The sequence below is a fragment of the Petaurus breviceps genome, unplaced genomic scaffold (assembly GCF_028583685.1).
Source record: "Petaurus breviceps papuanus isolate PSGF00001 unplaced genomic scaffold, PetGlider_PUasm1.0 90594, whole genome shotgun sequence".
In the NCBI taxonomy this organism is placed as follows: Eukaryota; Metazoa; Chordata; class Mammalia; order Diprotodontia; family Petauridae; genus Petaurus; species Petaurus breviceps.
The window spans coordinates 745,727-762,292 of record NW_027187281.1 but is presented as its reverse complement, the minus strand read 5'-3'; the positions used below and the strand labels follow the sequence as shown (position 1 = coordinate 762,292).

Genomic DNA, 16,566 nt, shown 5'->3' with positions numbered 1-16,566 from the left:
GAGTTAATTTCACAGGTAGATAGTGAATTGATGATGGTGCTGGCAATGTGCAAGAATATTATTGTGGTTCTGTCAAGCTTTGTCTTCTCAGAAACAGGAACTGTGAAGGACTTGAAGTGGACTGGACACTGTGAGCTACAATATGGAATGGGAACTGGATGAAGAACTGGACAAGGAGCTGGATGAGGAACTGGGAGCTGCCTGCCTTTGAACCCAGGTGACAGTTGGAGCTGGGACCATGGAAGAGAAACCATGGAAGCTGAGAGCTAGCCTCAAGTGAAGCTTAAAGAAGACTTTACTTGGATACTGTGTACTGACTGAGCAGATTATGATTTACTGTGACCTAGGGGTAGAAAACTTTGACTTTTGTACTTTCTGATTGAATTAAGGATTTTGTGATTGACTAAATGATTGTACTTTGTTGAAAACTGTGTAACCACTTTGGTGAAAACTATGTGGCCATTTTAGTGATAAGCTGTTGAGTTGTGACATGGTGAATGCTATATTTTGATTTTCTGTGATAAGTTGTAACATTCTGAGTGCTGTACCTTGATTTTCTATAAATGTTTTGCTCTGATCTGTTATTGAATAAATAGAGATTTTGCTATACTCTGTAATCAGAACCTTGAAAGCTGTTCACAGCAGCAGTCCTCTGGAAAGCTGCTCGTGCATGGCTTTACAGGGACACAAGTACAATCATTCAGTAAGTCCTTAATTCAGTCATCCTTAAGGGGGCTTGTTTCTTTAATGGACACAAAGAACAAAGGTCAAAGTTCTCCACCCCTAGGTCATAGTAAATCATAATCTTCTCAGTCAGCACCAAGTACTCAAGAAGAACTCTTTTCATCTTGCCTCAGGGCTGGTTCTCAGCTTCCATGGTTCCTCTTCCATGGTCCCAGCTCCTGCCTGAATCTACACAACTGTCACCTGGGTTCAAAGGCAGGCAGCTCCCAGCTCCTTGTCCAGTTCCCATTTCATATTGAAGCTCACAGTGTCCAGTCCACCTCAAGTCCTTCACAGTTCCTATTTCTGGGAAGACAAAGCTTAACAGCCAAAACAACATACATCCACATTGCCGGCACCATCATCAATTCACTATCTGCCTGTGAAAATCAACTCAGACCCAGTAACAAGGTCCAAGAGGTCAACACAAATCATCAGTAAAGTCCCAGGACCTCCAGAACCGTCCTCCAGGACTTCTGTAAACAGACAACCAGAAAATCCTCTTTCAGGGCTTCCAGTAAGGTCCCAGGCTTCTGTACAAAGTATCACAAACAAACATCAACACAGACAGAACAGAGTGCCGGGATACCACAAGTCTTCTCCTCCACCACAAGAACTCCCTTCTTAGTTCTGCTCTCTCCAGCCTGGGCCTATCCTTATATATGGTCATTAGCTCCTCCCTTCCTGTTGCAGGAATTCACAAATTTAGGGTTCACAAGTTGTGGGATTCACAAGTTCTGGATCTTAATACTTGATACAATCACAAACTCAAACAAGGCATTAACTACTATGTTAATTCAATAGCTGAAAGAAGGTATTAACTACTTCTTATCATTACAGATGTCTGAAAGACAATTGGAGGTTCTAGACTAGAGGTCAGCAAAGAGGTTAGGACTGCATAAACAAGTCTGAGAATCATCAGCATAGATGATAATTAAATCCCAGGAGTTGTTGAGATCACCATATGATGAAAGCGGCAGATCACCTATCTCTGGGACATTGTGTTAGAAAATCCTCCTGAGCTGACATGAAACTATGGGTGACTGACTACTCTTTTGAGACTTGTCATTCAGTCCTTCCAGTTTCCGTATTGTTTGACCCATGTTACCCCATCTTTTTTTTTTATAAGAATTAGTACAAGGTATTTTATTGAATGTTAATCTAATATCAAAATGAACTATCTACAACATTCACCTGATCTCCAGCTTGGTAAATCTATCAGAAAAGACCTGGAATGACTTCATTTTTGTTGAATTGAATGCAACCTAGGTTCTTTGGAATCATTGCTTCTTTCAGCTACCTCCTTTTAACAGTGGTCTTGAATTTTGCTGGCAGAAGTCCAACTAACTGGCCTGTGGGTTGCAGATGCCATTGTTTTCCTTTTTTTTTTTAATTGGGACATTTATCTATTGCCAGTCATTGGTAATTCTCCTATTCTTTATGATGATAGTTTGGCAGTCACGTTTACCATTTTTTCCCTCAATACTCAGGTATGTCTTTCATTTTGTCCTGGTGTGATTTTGGATGCGTCAGGGGCAACACTGTGCTCTCTTACTCTCTCCTTAATTCAGGTAGCAACTCCATATAAGTCACTTTTGTTTTGCACTTTCAAGCTAAAAAGACAGAAGGAAAATGAGAATCGATCATTTCTGCCTTCTCTCTCTTGTCAGTTACCTTTTCCCCATGTGTCCCAAGCATCTGTCCTTTTCCTTCTTTGTTCCTTCTTTTCCCCAGTAGAGCTTATAGGACACAAGCACCTTTGTTTTATCTTTATTCCCTGCCCCCCTCCCCTAATCTTACCCATTTGAATCTTTGATGCTCCCAATGCCGTTCGTACAGTACTAGACTTTTTTGTATTTATACTCCGTTACTTGCTTTTGTTTATGTCTTCTGTGATTCAAGTTAGCAGGTAAATTCTTAGTTTGTTAACAGTGGTCTCTTGAGACAACTCCCATCTTTCTTCCTTACTGGAATTATTCCTCTATGAAGATAGGACAGGGCTAACTAAGGACATGACCTGTGATTTCTTTGGGATGGGGATCTTCTTGGATAAAGACACTCCCTCTGCCAAAGCCAGTCATCAGCTTCCTAGCAACTTAAAGAATTAGACAGCTGATAGGATACTGCAAGTACAAGTCAGTTACCCAGGATCACACACCACTAGTTCAGATCTGGCCTCAGACTTCCCATCTGTGTGACCCTGGGCAAGTCACTTAACTTCCGTTTGCCTCAGTTTCCTCACTTGTAAAATCAGGGCAATAATAGCACCTAACTCCTAAGGTGGTTGTGATGATTAAATGAAATGATAATTGTAACTTGCTTAGCATCATGCCTAGCATATAGTGAATGCTATATAAATGTTATTATTATTTCCCAGAGGTAAGACTTGAGTTCAGGTCTTCCTGATTCCAAGGCCAGCTATTTCTCTGTCAGGGTTTTTTTAACCTTTTTATGTGTCCTAGATCCCTTTAGCACTCTGAGGGAACAGATTATTCTAAGAATAATATTTTTAAATAATTAAAGGAAATGTGAAATTTTAGAAGTTAGTGAAAATTAATATATGTGTGTGTTTGTATGTATGTATGTCATGGACTCCTCTAGCAGCCTGAGGAAGCCTAGCATTCTTAGAATAATATTTTTAAGAAATTAAAGGAATTAAATATTAATAAGTAATTAAAGGAAATGTGAAATTTTACTTAAAGATTAGTGAGTATACATACATATATATGCCATGTATATCCTATATATACACATACATGCACACACATGCATACATACATTCCCCCATCCCAGTTCATGGACTGCCTGAAATCTCTCCACAGACTATAGGTTAAAATCTCCTGAAATACACACCACACTGCATTGAGGAACATATTAGCTAGAAATTAGTATCTGCAAGAAATAGACGACCCATGGGCTATTGTGGCTCTTTGGCTGCTCCCTCCCAACCATCGTTCTCCATCAGCTCAAGTTCCAAACTGCAAAGTTCCAGAGACTTCTGAAGTTCCTATAGTTCTCTTCGTTACCCTAATTTTCCCACTCTCTTTCCTTCTGTTACTTTATTTGTTGCCCTTTTCGGAGCAGCACAACAGCAGCATCAATGGATAGTAGAAAGAACTGACTATCCTCCTTTTTATTTGTATCTTCAGTGTTTAGTGCAGTGCCTAGCACACAGTAGGAGTTTAAAAATGTTTATTGTACTGTAATTAGAGAGTACAAACTTTTCACTCAGGACCCATTATTTAACAGTTGAGCACACAACAGCCAGATTGGATCATTCATCCAGCACCTAATCATGCTCTTACTTCTAGTCAGATAAGTGGATGTAAGTATATGTATACATATATATACACATATTATAACATTGCATATTATATAATGTATATAGTACATCTAGTTATAGATACATATATGTGTCTTGTATACATGTATATAGATAAACGCAGTTCATATGTATGCACACACATACATATGTACATACACACATGCATACATATATACATTTCAGGACAGCCCATGTGGGGAAAGAGATTATAGGCTTCACTGATTTCTGCATTAAGTGACCGTTCATCTGTCCTAATTTTCCACCCACATACTCTAATCATTTCTTTTGTGCCAGCATGAAGTTCTGAGAGAGCCAAACCCAGGCACTAGTCTCTTCCCAGTAAGAGTTGTGTTAGTATCGGAGATAGAAGCCTGCTTCTGTCCCACAAGGCAGCCTGGTTGTTGGTAACCTGGATCTGTTCTCATTCCTGCTGGATTCTTACACTTTAATTCCCACAGACCTCCCAGCTGCCTGAATTTTTGACCATCTGCTTTTCCTTCTCCCTCTTAGCTAGGGTTTGTGCCCCCACTTTGTCCCTGCTTTGACTTCTGGCCCAGGCTGTTCCTCTGGTTTTCCTGGCCCCAACTTTCTATTCTTCTGAGTGTTGGGATCCCTTTCCATATTGGATGCAGATACAGGGCAACAATATAGGAAGACGGGATGGTTCAATGGAAAGAACACTCGATTCGGAGTCAGAAGTCCTGGTTTCAAATCTTGGATTTAATGATTAATGATCATTTGACTTTGGACCAATCCCCTAGGGTCTCAGAACCTCAAATTCTTTATCTGTAAAATAAAGGATTTCAACTGATTAAGATCTTGAGAATCAGTATGATAAAACACTGAATTCAAAGTCATAAGATCATAGATTTAAAGCTGGAAAGAATCTCAGAGGTCATTTAATTTAATCCCTCATTTTACAGATGAAGAAATTTAGACCCAAGAAAGTTAAACAACTTGCCCAAGTTACATGGGTAATAAGTTGCAATGCTAGAATTTTAACTCAGGTCTTTTGACACCAAAACCTGAATTATTTCCTCTCATTCCCATGCCTGAAACACACACAAATTTTCTCTCTCTGTCTCTCTGTCTCTGTCTCTCTCTCTCCCTCCCTTCTTTCCTCCCTCCTTCCATCTCCCCTTATCCCTCTCCCTTCTCATCTATTCTCATTGGTTCAACTATCATCTCTGTGTGGATGATTCCCAGGATCCCTAGTTTCTCTCCTGAGCTGCAGTCCCAGTCCCACATCTCCAGCTACCTGTTGAGCAGCCATACCTGGATGGCCCATAGGCATCACACTTAACAATCCAAAACAATTCTTATTTTTCTTAAAACCATCCGTCTTCCCACCATCCTTCTAGTCACCTTTGGAGTCATCTTCAGCTTTTCCCTTGATCCCCATCCATTGGTGGTTGATTCTACCTTTACAAAATTACTTGCATTCATCCTCATCTGTTCACAGTCACCACCCTTATCTAGTTCAGGACCTTATCACCTCTCACCAAAACTATCATAGCTGCCTCCCAGCTTCTAGTCTCACTCCAATCCATCATCCACATAGCTGCCTAAATAATTTTCCTGACGCATAGATCTGATCATGACATTCCCTCGGTGACTTCCAGTTGCTTTTAGGGAAAAACACAAATTCCTCATCTGAACTTTTAAGGCCCTTCATGGTATGGCATCAACCCACCTTTCCTACCTTAATGTGTTTTACTCCTCTACATGAACTGAGTTCTAACCACATTGGCCAAACGTTCCCTGAACTCAACCTTCGTTCTTCCTTCTCACAGACTGTTCCCTATGTCTCTAATGACCTCCCTCCACACCTTTGCCCTAACTTTCATCAAGATCCAACTAGTGATCTGTCTACTATGGAAAACCTTGACTAATCCCCTTAATTGTTACTGCTCAATCATCCATATTCATATCTATTTGTGTATTTTATTCCCTAAGCATTTCCATATAGGTCTGTGTTTTTACACAGGTGGGTAAAGAGTGCCTTCCTTCTTTATTCTACTAGGGTAAGTTACTGGGGTCTGAGAAACAGATCACTTTCAATATCTTTTTTTTTTCATTAAGAATTATGTTTATTATTCTGGCTTCCCTTATCAAAGTTTTCATCTTTTAAATCTGGATCACTTTTTTTTTTTGGCTAGACCTATGGAACTCCCTGTGAGGAAACATGCTGAATTATAACTTAACAGTGTTAGAGACCTGCCTGAGGCATTGGGAGGTCACACAATACAGGCAGAACTTGAACCCAGGTCTTTTTGCCTTCCAAACTGGCCATCTCTCTGCTGAGGCTATGCTGCTTGTCAGTCACCCCTAAAGAAATCTAATCAAGTGATGGTGGAACCATAGACTTAGAGTAGGCTATCTGGTCCAATAATAGTGATACCAATAATAACATTGATACAGGTTTAAGGTTTTACAAAGACTTTCCTCATAACAATCCTGTGCAATAAGTTGTACAAACCTTATCTTTTTCATTTTACAACTAGTAAGCTGAGGCTTAGAAGTTAAATGCCCTGTCCAAAGTCACAGGCCTGAGGTATACCAGATGGTAATCCAGTGGATAGACTGCTGGACATGTGACCTGAGTTAGAGCCAGAAAGAAAGAAATGACAAATTCAAAGTTGGAAATTCAGTGTCTTTCTAGTCCAGCTGAAACCTCAGTTCAACACATGAAGATGACGGGAAAGTCCTTCTCAGCATGGTGAGCTGCCTGTGTCTTAATGCTTCTGGGCTTACACGTGGGGTTTGGCTAGAAAGTTGGGATCATGAAAGGGAAGACTAAATTGTGGTAAAAAAAAATGTAGGTTGGAGCCAGATTGTGGAGGGACTTACTTTAAATTCAGGCATTCATACTGAAATATGAACAGAGAAGTTTGAGTTGGAATATGGAATAAAATGTTTTATTCTATAGACAATAGGGCAGCTAAGTGGTTGCAGAGGTTAGAGCACTGGATTTGGAACCAGGAAGCCTCCTCTTCCAGAATTCAAAGCTGGCTTCAGACACTTACTAACTGTATGATCCTGGGTAAGTCACTTAACCCTGTTTGCCTCAGTTTCCTCTTCTGTAAAATGAGCTGGAGGAGGAAATGGCAAACCACTTCAGTATCTTTGACAAGAAAACCCTAAATGGGGTCATGGAGAATCAGACACAACTATAAGCAATAGAGAATCATTGAAACCTTCAGGCAGGAGAGTAATGTGATCATATACAGATATATAGACGTCATAAAGAATTATTTTGATACCAGTATGAAAGATAATTTGAAAAGTTTAAAGATTAGAGACAGAAAGACCAGTAAAGAGGCTATTAAAATAGCCCAGAAGAAATGTAATAAGGCCACAAATTGGAGTAGCATCAGAAAGACTGTAGAGAAGAAGGATAGAAGGGTTATTGATAGACTGAAGTTGGTAGGATTTGGGAATCAGTGGAATTTGGCGATGAGGACAAGGTGGAAGAATTAAAGAGGCTCCCAAATGCTCAAACTTGGGTGACTGAAGAGTTGATGTTACATTGAGTAGAGATAAGAAAATTAGAAGAAACAGGTTCACTTGGAGATATGTTTGGGCGAGAGGAAGAGAAGGGAGCAGATGGGAGGTGAGGCAAGGGACAGACACACAGAGAGAGAAAGATATCCTAGGTGCTGACACTATCCAGTGATCTGTAGTGGTGAGTTGTAAGTGAAGGATGGGAGCTCATAGGACTAGTCCAAGCTGGAGATAGAGATTTGGAAGATCATCTGCTTAGAGAGGATAATCCAGTCTCTGGTAGACGAAATCGCTAAGTGAGAAAGTTTAGCAAGATAGAAAGCTCAGGGGGCCAAACCTTAGGGAATGCCTATATTTAGAAAACCATAAAAGAAGGGAAGGGAACAAGTATTTATTAAACACCTACTATGTGTGGGGCATCATGCTAAGCACTTTACAAATATAAGTATAAGGGCAGCTAAGTGGCACATTGGATAGAATGCTGGGCTTGAAGTTGGGAAATTTTATCTTCCCTAGTTCAAATATGGTCTCAGAAACTTATTAGCTATGTGACCCAAGCAAGTCACTTAACTCTGTTTGCCTTAGTTTTCTCATCTGTAAAATGTCCTGGAGAAGGAAATGGCAAACCTCTCCAGTATCTTTGTCAAGAATACCCCAAATGGGGTCATGAGGGATCAGACACAATTGAAAATTACTAACCAACAATAACTAAAACATAATAGACACTTAATAAATGTTTACTGATTGATTGAGTGAAATGATGATGGAGAGAGTTGGAGTTAGGAACTTAAGGAAAGAGTAAAAGATTTGGACAAACACCTTGGGAAGCTAGTGAAAGAGGAATGAAAGAATTCGAAGCAACAGTGAGAACTCAGTTGAGGTTAGATTGAATACATTTGTGGTAGATTTTCTTGATTACCTTTAGTATTGGTTGATGAATAACAGGACACAGCAAAAGGAAGTCAAGGACATGAGGAACATAAGACTGAATTCACTACTCCATTCACTGGCCAGAGGGAAGTTGTTCCACTTGGCCACTTATAACACTGATAGCACTGTTTCTAGGAGAGGCCCTGTCCCTCACAAGCGACATCAGGTTTTCACAGTCCCGAGAAACAATGTTAGGTGAGGTGCATTATGTAGTATGTACTTCTTTGAGAAAAGAAAGAATAAACGACATGTTTTTACTAGCAAAATAGTAATGGGAATATTTTTATTATGTTAACTTCATACTGAACAAGAAGTCAATTGCAATCTAGTAATTTAATTCTATTTATTTCTCTAATTTAAGATTTTCCCAAATGGTCAGTACTTTCCCTAAGCATGAATAAACAGTAATTTTGTTCTTAATTCCCTTTTCTTACTGGATAGAAATTAATCCAGTGAGGCAGCTAGGTGGTGCAGTGGATAGAGTGCTGGACCTGGAGTCAGAAAGACCAGAGTTCAAATCCAGCCTCAGATATTTGCTAGCTGTGCGACTCTAGGAAAGTTATTTGCTTCAGTTTCTTCATCTGTAAAAATGGGTATAATAATATCTGTCTCCCAGATTTGCTGTGAGCATCAATCAACCAATAAACATTTTTTAAACACCTACTATGTGTTTAAGAAATATACTATCCTTCCCTCAAGGAGCTTACAATCTAATTGGGGACATATCATGCAAACAAATGTCTACAAATCAAGCTATATGCAGAAAAATAAGAAATAATTAAAGAGGGAAAGCACTGGAATTAAGAGGGGTTGGGGAAGGCTTTCTGTAGAAGGTGGGATTTTAGTTGGGAATTAAAGGAAACCAAAGTGGTCAATAATAGGAGTGGAGAAGGGAGAAGGTTCCAGGCATGGGGAACAGCCAGGAAAAATGTTTAAGGTAGAACACGTATCATTGGATTGAAGTGTACATGTTGGGAATAAGGTATAAGACTGGAAAGGTAGGAAGGGGTTTTGAATGCCAAACAAAAGTATTTTGTATTTGCTCCCAGAGCCAAGAGAAACTCACTGGAGTTTATTGAGTAGGGGGTAACATGATAAGACGTGTCCTTTAGGAAAGTCAATTTAGTGCCTGAGTGGAGAATGGATTAGAGTGAGAAGGGATCCACCAGAAGGCTGTTGCAGTATTCAGAATTCGAGGTTATGAGGGCCTGTTCTAGAGGACTGATAAGATCAGAAGAGAGACATACAATTCAAAGGTGAAATCAACAGATCTTGGCAACAGATTCAGTATGTAGGGTGAGAGATAGTAAGGAGTTCAAGGTGACTCCTAGGTAGGGAGCCTGGGAGAGTAGAAGGATGGTGTTGAATTCAACAGTAACAGGGAAGATAGAAGGTGGGGAGGGTTCAAGGGAAAATATAGTAAGTTCTGTTTTAGACATGCTGAGTTTAAGATGTCTACTGGACATCCAGTCCAAGGTGTCCAAACGGCATTTGAAGATGCAAGATTGGAGGTCAGCAGAGAGATTGGGGCAAGAAAGGTGGATTTGAGCATCATTAGCATAAAGGTAATGAAATCCATGGTAGTGGAGGAGATCTCCAAGTGAAGTAATACAGAGGGAAAAGAGAAGAATTCCCAGGACAAAACCCTGAGGGATACCTTATGAATAAAGGGCATGATCTGGAACAGGGGGTGGGGAACCTGCGACCTCAAGGCCACATGTAGTATTTTAGGTCCTTGGGTGCAGCCTTTTGACTGAGTCCAAGTTTTACAGAACAAATCTTTTATTAAGGGGATTTGTTCTGTGAAGTTTGGATTCAGTCAAAGGGATGCACTTAAGCACCTAGAGGTCCTCAGAGACCTAGAGAGAAGAGAGACCTAGAACCTAGAGAGAAGATAATGTCAAGGAGAAGAAAGTGTTAAAGGCTGCAGAGAGATCAAGGAGAATAAGGATTGAGAAAAGACCATTGGATTTGGCAAGTAAGAGATCATTAGTAACTGGAGAGAGCAGTTTTGGTGGAATGATGAGGTCAGAAGACAGATCAAAAGAGGTTAATAATACAGTAAGAGGAGAGAAAGTACAGGCACCTATTGATGGCCTTTTAAGGAGTTTAACTTTGAAGGGCAGAAAAGATGTACGATGATAACAGGAATGGAAGGATCAACTGGGAGTTTTTTTGGGGGATAGGGAAAACCTGGACGTGTTTGTAGGCAGTAGGAAGTGAACCAGTAGACAGGGAGAGATTGAAAATAAGTGAAAGGAAGTAAATGATGGAGGAGACAATCTATTGGAAGGCATGGGATGGAATGGGATCACTTGAACAAGTAGAGGGGCTAGCCTTGATAAGGAATAAGGCAGCTCATCATATGAAACAGGGGTGAAAAAGGAGGTAGTGGCAGAATGCTCGAGTAACAGGGGATGAGGAAGAGAGAAGAGGGAATTCACACAAATGGCCTCAATTTTTTCTATGAAATATGAGGCAAGATTCTCAGCTTAGAGGGGATAATGGGGAGCCATAGGAGGTTTGAGAAGGGATAAAAAGATTTGGAAGAGCCACTGTGGAGAGTGGGATAGTGAGTTGATAAGGAAGATGTAATAGGATTACCTAGCAACAGTGAGGGCCCAATTGAGGTTGCATCATTTAAATTTGTAGCAGACCCATCCAGAACAGTTGGATGATTTTTTTCTATCTTCATTCAGCAATGCATATGTAGGAGTGAATGATCCAAATTAGATAGTGGGAATGCTCCCAGGTTGAGGCTTAATGGCATAATTGGTGTTATGATAAGGCAGCTAGGGATTCAAGAGAATAGAACCATGTAGAATTGAATCTGTTCATCAAAGAGTCGAGATGGGGAGAAGAGGAGAGAGTGGTTACTGCAATGGAGATGGCCTGGGAGAGAATTGAATGGACAAGGGATTGGAGGTCTTGAATGAAGAGTAGGATTCTGTAAGGGAAGGCAGAGGGAGAGGTGAAAAGTCAATAAATTATGGTTGGATAAGGTGATTTCAGAATTCTTAAATCTGGAGGTGGTACATGTGTGGATAATGGCAAAATGAAAGGTATGGACATCTTTGTGTGTGGCTAAGGTGGGGTGGATGAGTGAGTAGCTAGTGGGAAGGGAATAGGTTGAGGAATTGAGCGGTTAGGGTATTAGAGGGAGAATCAATATTCATGTTGAAATACCCTAGTATGAGGGCAGGACTTGGAAGGAGAGAAAAATTGTGAACCATGTGTCAAACTCAGGAGGAATAAAGGACGGTAACCTGGGGGTGTGTAGACAATAACTACCAGGATTTTGAATGGGTAATAGATATCAAATGAGCAAAATGCTTTTGCACAGTGCCTGACACATAGTAGGCACCAAATTAATGCCTGTTTCTTTCTTTCCTTCCTGCCTTTGTTTTTCTTTCCTTTTCTCTCTCACATCTCCTTTCCTTCCTTCCTTCCTTCCTTCCTTCCTTCCTTCCTTCCTTCCTTCCTTCCTTCCTTCCTTCCTTCCTTCCTTCCGAGTAACTCTTCAATACTTTGGGGGTTATTAAATATCAAGGCTTCTTAAACTTTTTCCACTTGTGACTCCTTCAGCACTTCTTAAATCCCATGTGGGATCTCGACCCACAGTTTAAGAAGTACTAAATTAATATCCAGCATTTATGTAAGATTTCAGTGTTTACAAAGTGCTTTGTAAGGTAAATCTATGTTATTTTATTTGATCCTCACAGCTCTGTGAAGTAGTCAAGTCAACAAGCATTTATTAAGCACCTATGTGTCCCAAGGTGCACTAGGGGTTTCTGTAAAAAGAAAGGAGAAAGAGAAGAGAGAGAGTATGTGAGTGAGTGAGAGAGAGAGAGAGAGAAAGAGAGAGAGAGAGAGAGAGAGAGAGAGAGAGAGAGAGAGAGAGAGAGAGAGAGAGAGAGAGAGAAACCTATTCTCTGCTCTTGAACTCACAATCTAATAGAGGTAGGTGCTATTATACCCATTTTATAGGTGCTGAAAAAAGGTTAAATGACTCCCACAGAGTCATACAGTAAATAAGTCAGAATTTGAACTTTCTGACTCCAGGGCCAACCCTTTGCCCACTGCACCACTTAGTTGCTTACAAGTAGATAGTAGTGTCACAGGTGTTAAAATATATAGAGGTAGCAGTCTTCCTTTCAGATCCACATACAACTGTCTCCTAGGAGGGAGTAAACTCAATTGCATATCCCTGGAAGAAATGGCTTTACTGAAAAGGAAGCTAAGATTCAGAATTAGGCCTGAGTTCTTGGCTGTCAAAGAAAACTAGTCTTTTAGAAGGACACAACTCACATTTACCCTTTCTCTCTAGGTGGCAGCACCAAGAAGACAGAGGAATAAGCAAAGGACTCAGTAGGAAGCCTGACTGCCTCCTTTGCTACTTCAGCCACGACTTTTTCTTCTACATCTTCTATAAAATCAACAGATTGAGGGTGGGAAGAGGGAGGAGAGGTGGGCTGGATATTTTAAAACTAACAGACTTATCAGAAACTTCATTCTGGAATGTGATTTTATACTGTATTCAGCACTTTTAGTCTTTTTTTGATGTTTCTTCATAGAAGATTCAATCCTACCTTGTGACTGTTTTCCGTAAAGCTAAGCGGCTTTGCTGACATGATTCTCCCACAAAGCTTAAAAGCATTTCAGGAGTGTCAGCTACCCGTTATTCCTTCATGTGCAAACACAGCTCATCCCAGAGGCATTCAGGTACTGTAATCAAAAGGGAAAGTAGAGAGGTTGGAGTTCTAGACTTTTCTTTTTTCTTCTTAAAAAACAACCCCCAAAACCCCACACTACACAGCTTATTACCTCCAAGTTCAAAATGTCAGCCTTGGAAAAAATTCTTTGTAAAATTTGGGTTGTTTAAATACCTTCCTACAATAGCCCATTTTGCATTGTTTTCCTTGGGGTTATGTCAGCCTCTCCATGATATATGCCCGTTTCCAGGCATGTACAGTGCATCTCCAAGCACTTGATTCCAGGCTAAAAACTGTGGTGAACTGAGTTTCAACTCGTAGTTAAAAAAAAAAAAACCCAAACCTCCAATGCACCCCCAAACCAGGAAAATCAACCCAAAAAAATTTGACCCTTCTCTGCCCCATATCAATTTGGCTGTTTCAAATTTATAAAGATACCCAAACATGTGCATTTTATAGTCTCTAAGAGCTATAAACATGGCTTCATTTTTAAGAGATTTGTCCGGTATGTGTATTTTCGTTGAGGAGGAGGGAGGTGGGGAACAGTGGGAGGAGATGGAGCCAAGGAATAATTGGCTTGGAATTTCACTGTACTGGGAATACATCTGAAGGGGAGTGGGTATGCATGCACAAATGTCATGATGTTTTGGTTAGCAGCCACTTGACATGTAACAAGAGTAGGATAGCTCTTGAAGGAACTGGGAAATGTAGGACTGGAGCTTCCAAGACCAGTTGGGGCCCGGGATACAGGTTGGGTGGGGGTGGGGAGGAGACAGAGACATGACTGGCCAGAAGAAGAAAAGAAGGAGGACGTGACAACTGTCTTTAAATACTTGAAGACCTCTCATGGTCAAGAGAGACTAGCCTTTTCTTTGGCTCTCTCAGAAGGCAGAAGCAAAGGAGGGTTGAAGCTGCCAAGAGGCAAATTTGGGTACAATATCAGGAAGAAAACTTCCTAAGAATTAGAGCTGTCCAAAAGTGAAATAAACTACCTTAGGAGGTGGTAAGATTCTCTCTCTTTGGAGACTTTTAAGTAAAGGCTGGATCACTGGTTATTAGATATAATGGAAATTCCTTTTAGGTATGTTTTTTGACAAGATGGCTGCTAGGGTTCCTTTCAATTCACAAACTCTGTGACTCCAAGAGGGATGCTATGAAAGTGATCGTGGGGTGGGGAGTATTCCTTTTTAGGAGACATTAGAAATACAGTTATTGGGGGTGGGTAGGTGGCGCAGTAAGTAAAGCGCTGGCCCTGGAGTCGGGAGGACCTGAGTTCGGTTTCGGCCTCAGATACTTAACAGCCACACAAAAAAACTAGCCGTGTAACCTTGGGCAAGTTACTTAACCCCAATTGCCCTCCAAAAGGCAAAAAAATAAATACAGTTATTACTCTGTTAGGTCAGTTGAACGACTCTGAGAAGTCATGTATGAATTTCCACTAATTATGTATTTTACCTCATCCTTTCCTCTTGTACCTTTTCTTCTCTTTACCCCATTCACCCACTTAACAACTAAGTGGAAGGTGGTAAGAGAAGAGTGTGTTTAATATCTGTGATCTAGAAATGATATATATTTTTGTTTCCTTAACTCTTTTTTTTAAGTTTTATTGATGTTTTCTTGTGATATTGCAAGCATTTGCAGATCATTCTCACTTTGTGAGAAGTTTTTTGTAACAAAAAGTTAAGTAAAAGTAACAATACCATGAACTCAAATGAAAGTGAATGCAGTATTACACATCTCTCTCAGCTCTCTATTTAATACAATAATAGAAATAATAATCAATTTTCTCTCTCCTACTCCATTAAAAAAGAACAATATCTTTGTAACAAATATGTATAATCAAGTAAAATTAATTCCATCAATATCTATAAACAATTATATATATCTATCTCTCATTTATGTGTGTATATGTGATATTTCTCCTTCTGCACCTCAAGGAAAATTGCTACCAGGAAGCAATATGTAAATCATTTTTGTGTCCTATATGACTTGATACTTCTAAGACACACACACACACACACACACACACACACACACATATAAGAGGGGCAAGACCAATAAGAAAAAAATTGTCTAGAAGCAGAAGTAAAATAGGTATTGTGAAAACTTCAATTCCATGAGGAGCAGAGAAAATATTAAAGAAGAAATAGATGGTAATAACAATGAACTAAAAAGTAAAAGTTTAGAATAGACAGAAGGGGGGGAAAATTGATGAAGATCACAAGAGAAAGTAATCATTTTTAGAAAAAAAGTAGAAAATTTGAAAAAGCTAATAAAATAAGTCAAAGGTGGGAGGAAAAGGGAGCTTTTACTTAACAGAGAAAAATGAGGAAGAATGAGGAAACTAGTAACAGGAAGAAAGAAAAGGGAAAACAATAAATTAAAACTTGGAAACTACGTAAAAGGGTAACAAATGGAGAAGACAGGGCTTGAGGGTGAGGGGAACAGAGTCTAGGAATATAAAGTAGAATAATATAGATATAGGCAAGTAACCAGAGACAAAGCAGTATCTTTAAGTAAGTATTATTTTTTATTTTTTGGAGGGCAATTGTGGTTAAATGACCTGCCGATGGTCACACGTCTAGTTTTTGTGTGTGTGTGTGTGTGTGTGTGTGTGTGTGTTAAGTGTCTGAAGCTGGATTTGAACTCAGGTCCTCCTGACTCCAGGGCCAGTGCTTTATTCACTGCACCACCGAGCCACCCTACAAAGCAGTATCTTTAAAGAGAAAGAGGAACAAAAAAAATTCTAATTCAGAAAGAAAAGACAAATGGAAAAATATAAACATGACTCAAGACTTTAAGTGTGAATGGATTAAACAATTGAATAAAATGAGAATGACTTCAAAAGCTATTGCTTTTAAGAAACACACCAAAAAAGCAAAGATATACATGCAATAAAAATGAGGGGCTGGAACAAAATTTGCCATTAATTAGAGAATTTTTTTTTTAAAAAGCACAAGTTGCAGTCATGCTGTTAGACCACAACTAAACATAAAAAGAGATAAACAAGGAAACTACATTATACTGAAAGGAACCTTGAACAACAAACTAATATCAATGTTAAATATATATACTCCAAATGACTTAGCATCTAACTTCATAAAGCCAATATTAATGCATTATAAGAAGACATATACATTAATACAATAATAGTAGAAGACTTTAATTTCTTCCAGTTTTAGAGAAATATAACAGGAAGATAGATGCAGGAAAGGTAGATGGGTCAGTGGATAGAGTGCTGGGCTTGGAGTCAGGAACACCTGAGTTCAAAACTGGCCTTAGACACTTACTAGCTGTGTGACCCTTGGCAAGTTACTTAACCTCTGTTTGACTCTTTATGCAAAAAACCCCTATAAAATATAGACATAGAAG

General features: G+C 39.6%; 1 protein-coding gene across 1 annotated transcript in view; it reads left to right on the top strand.

The window, feature by feature from the left end:
- The window catches only part of RNASEH2B (ribonuclease H2 subunit B), a 95,380-nt gene extending 80,291 nt beyond the window's left edge, over positions 1-15,089 (top strand). Inside the window, exon 10 of the mRNA XM_069063613.1 lies at positions 12,810-15,089. Coding sequence (XP_068919714.1) covers positions 12,810-12,854 — 45 coding nt within the window. The 3' untranslated portion in view covers positions 12,855-15,089. The remainder of the gene's footprint in view (positions 1-12,809) is intronic.
- Positions 15,090-16,566: the final 1,477 nt, after the last annotated feature.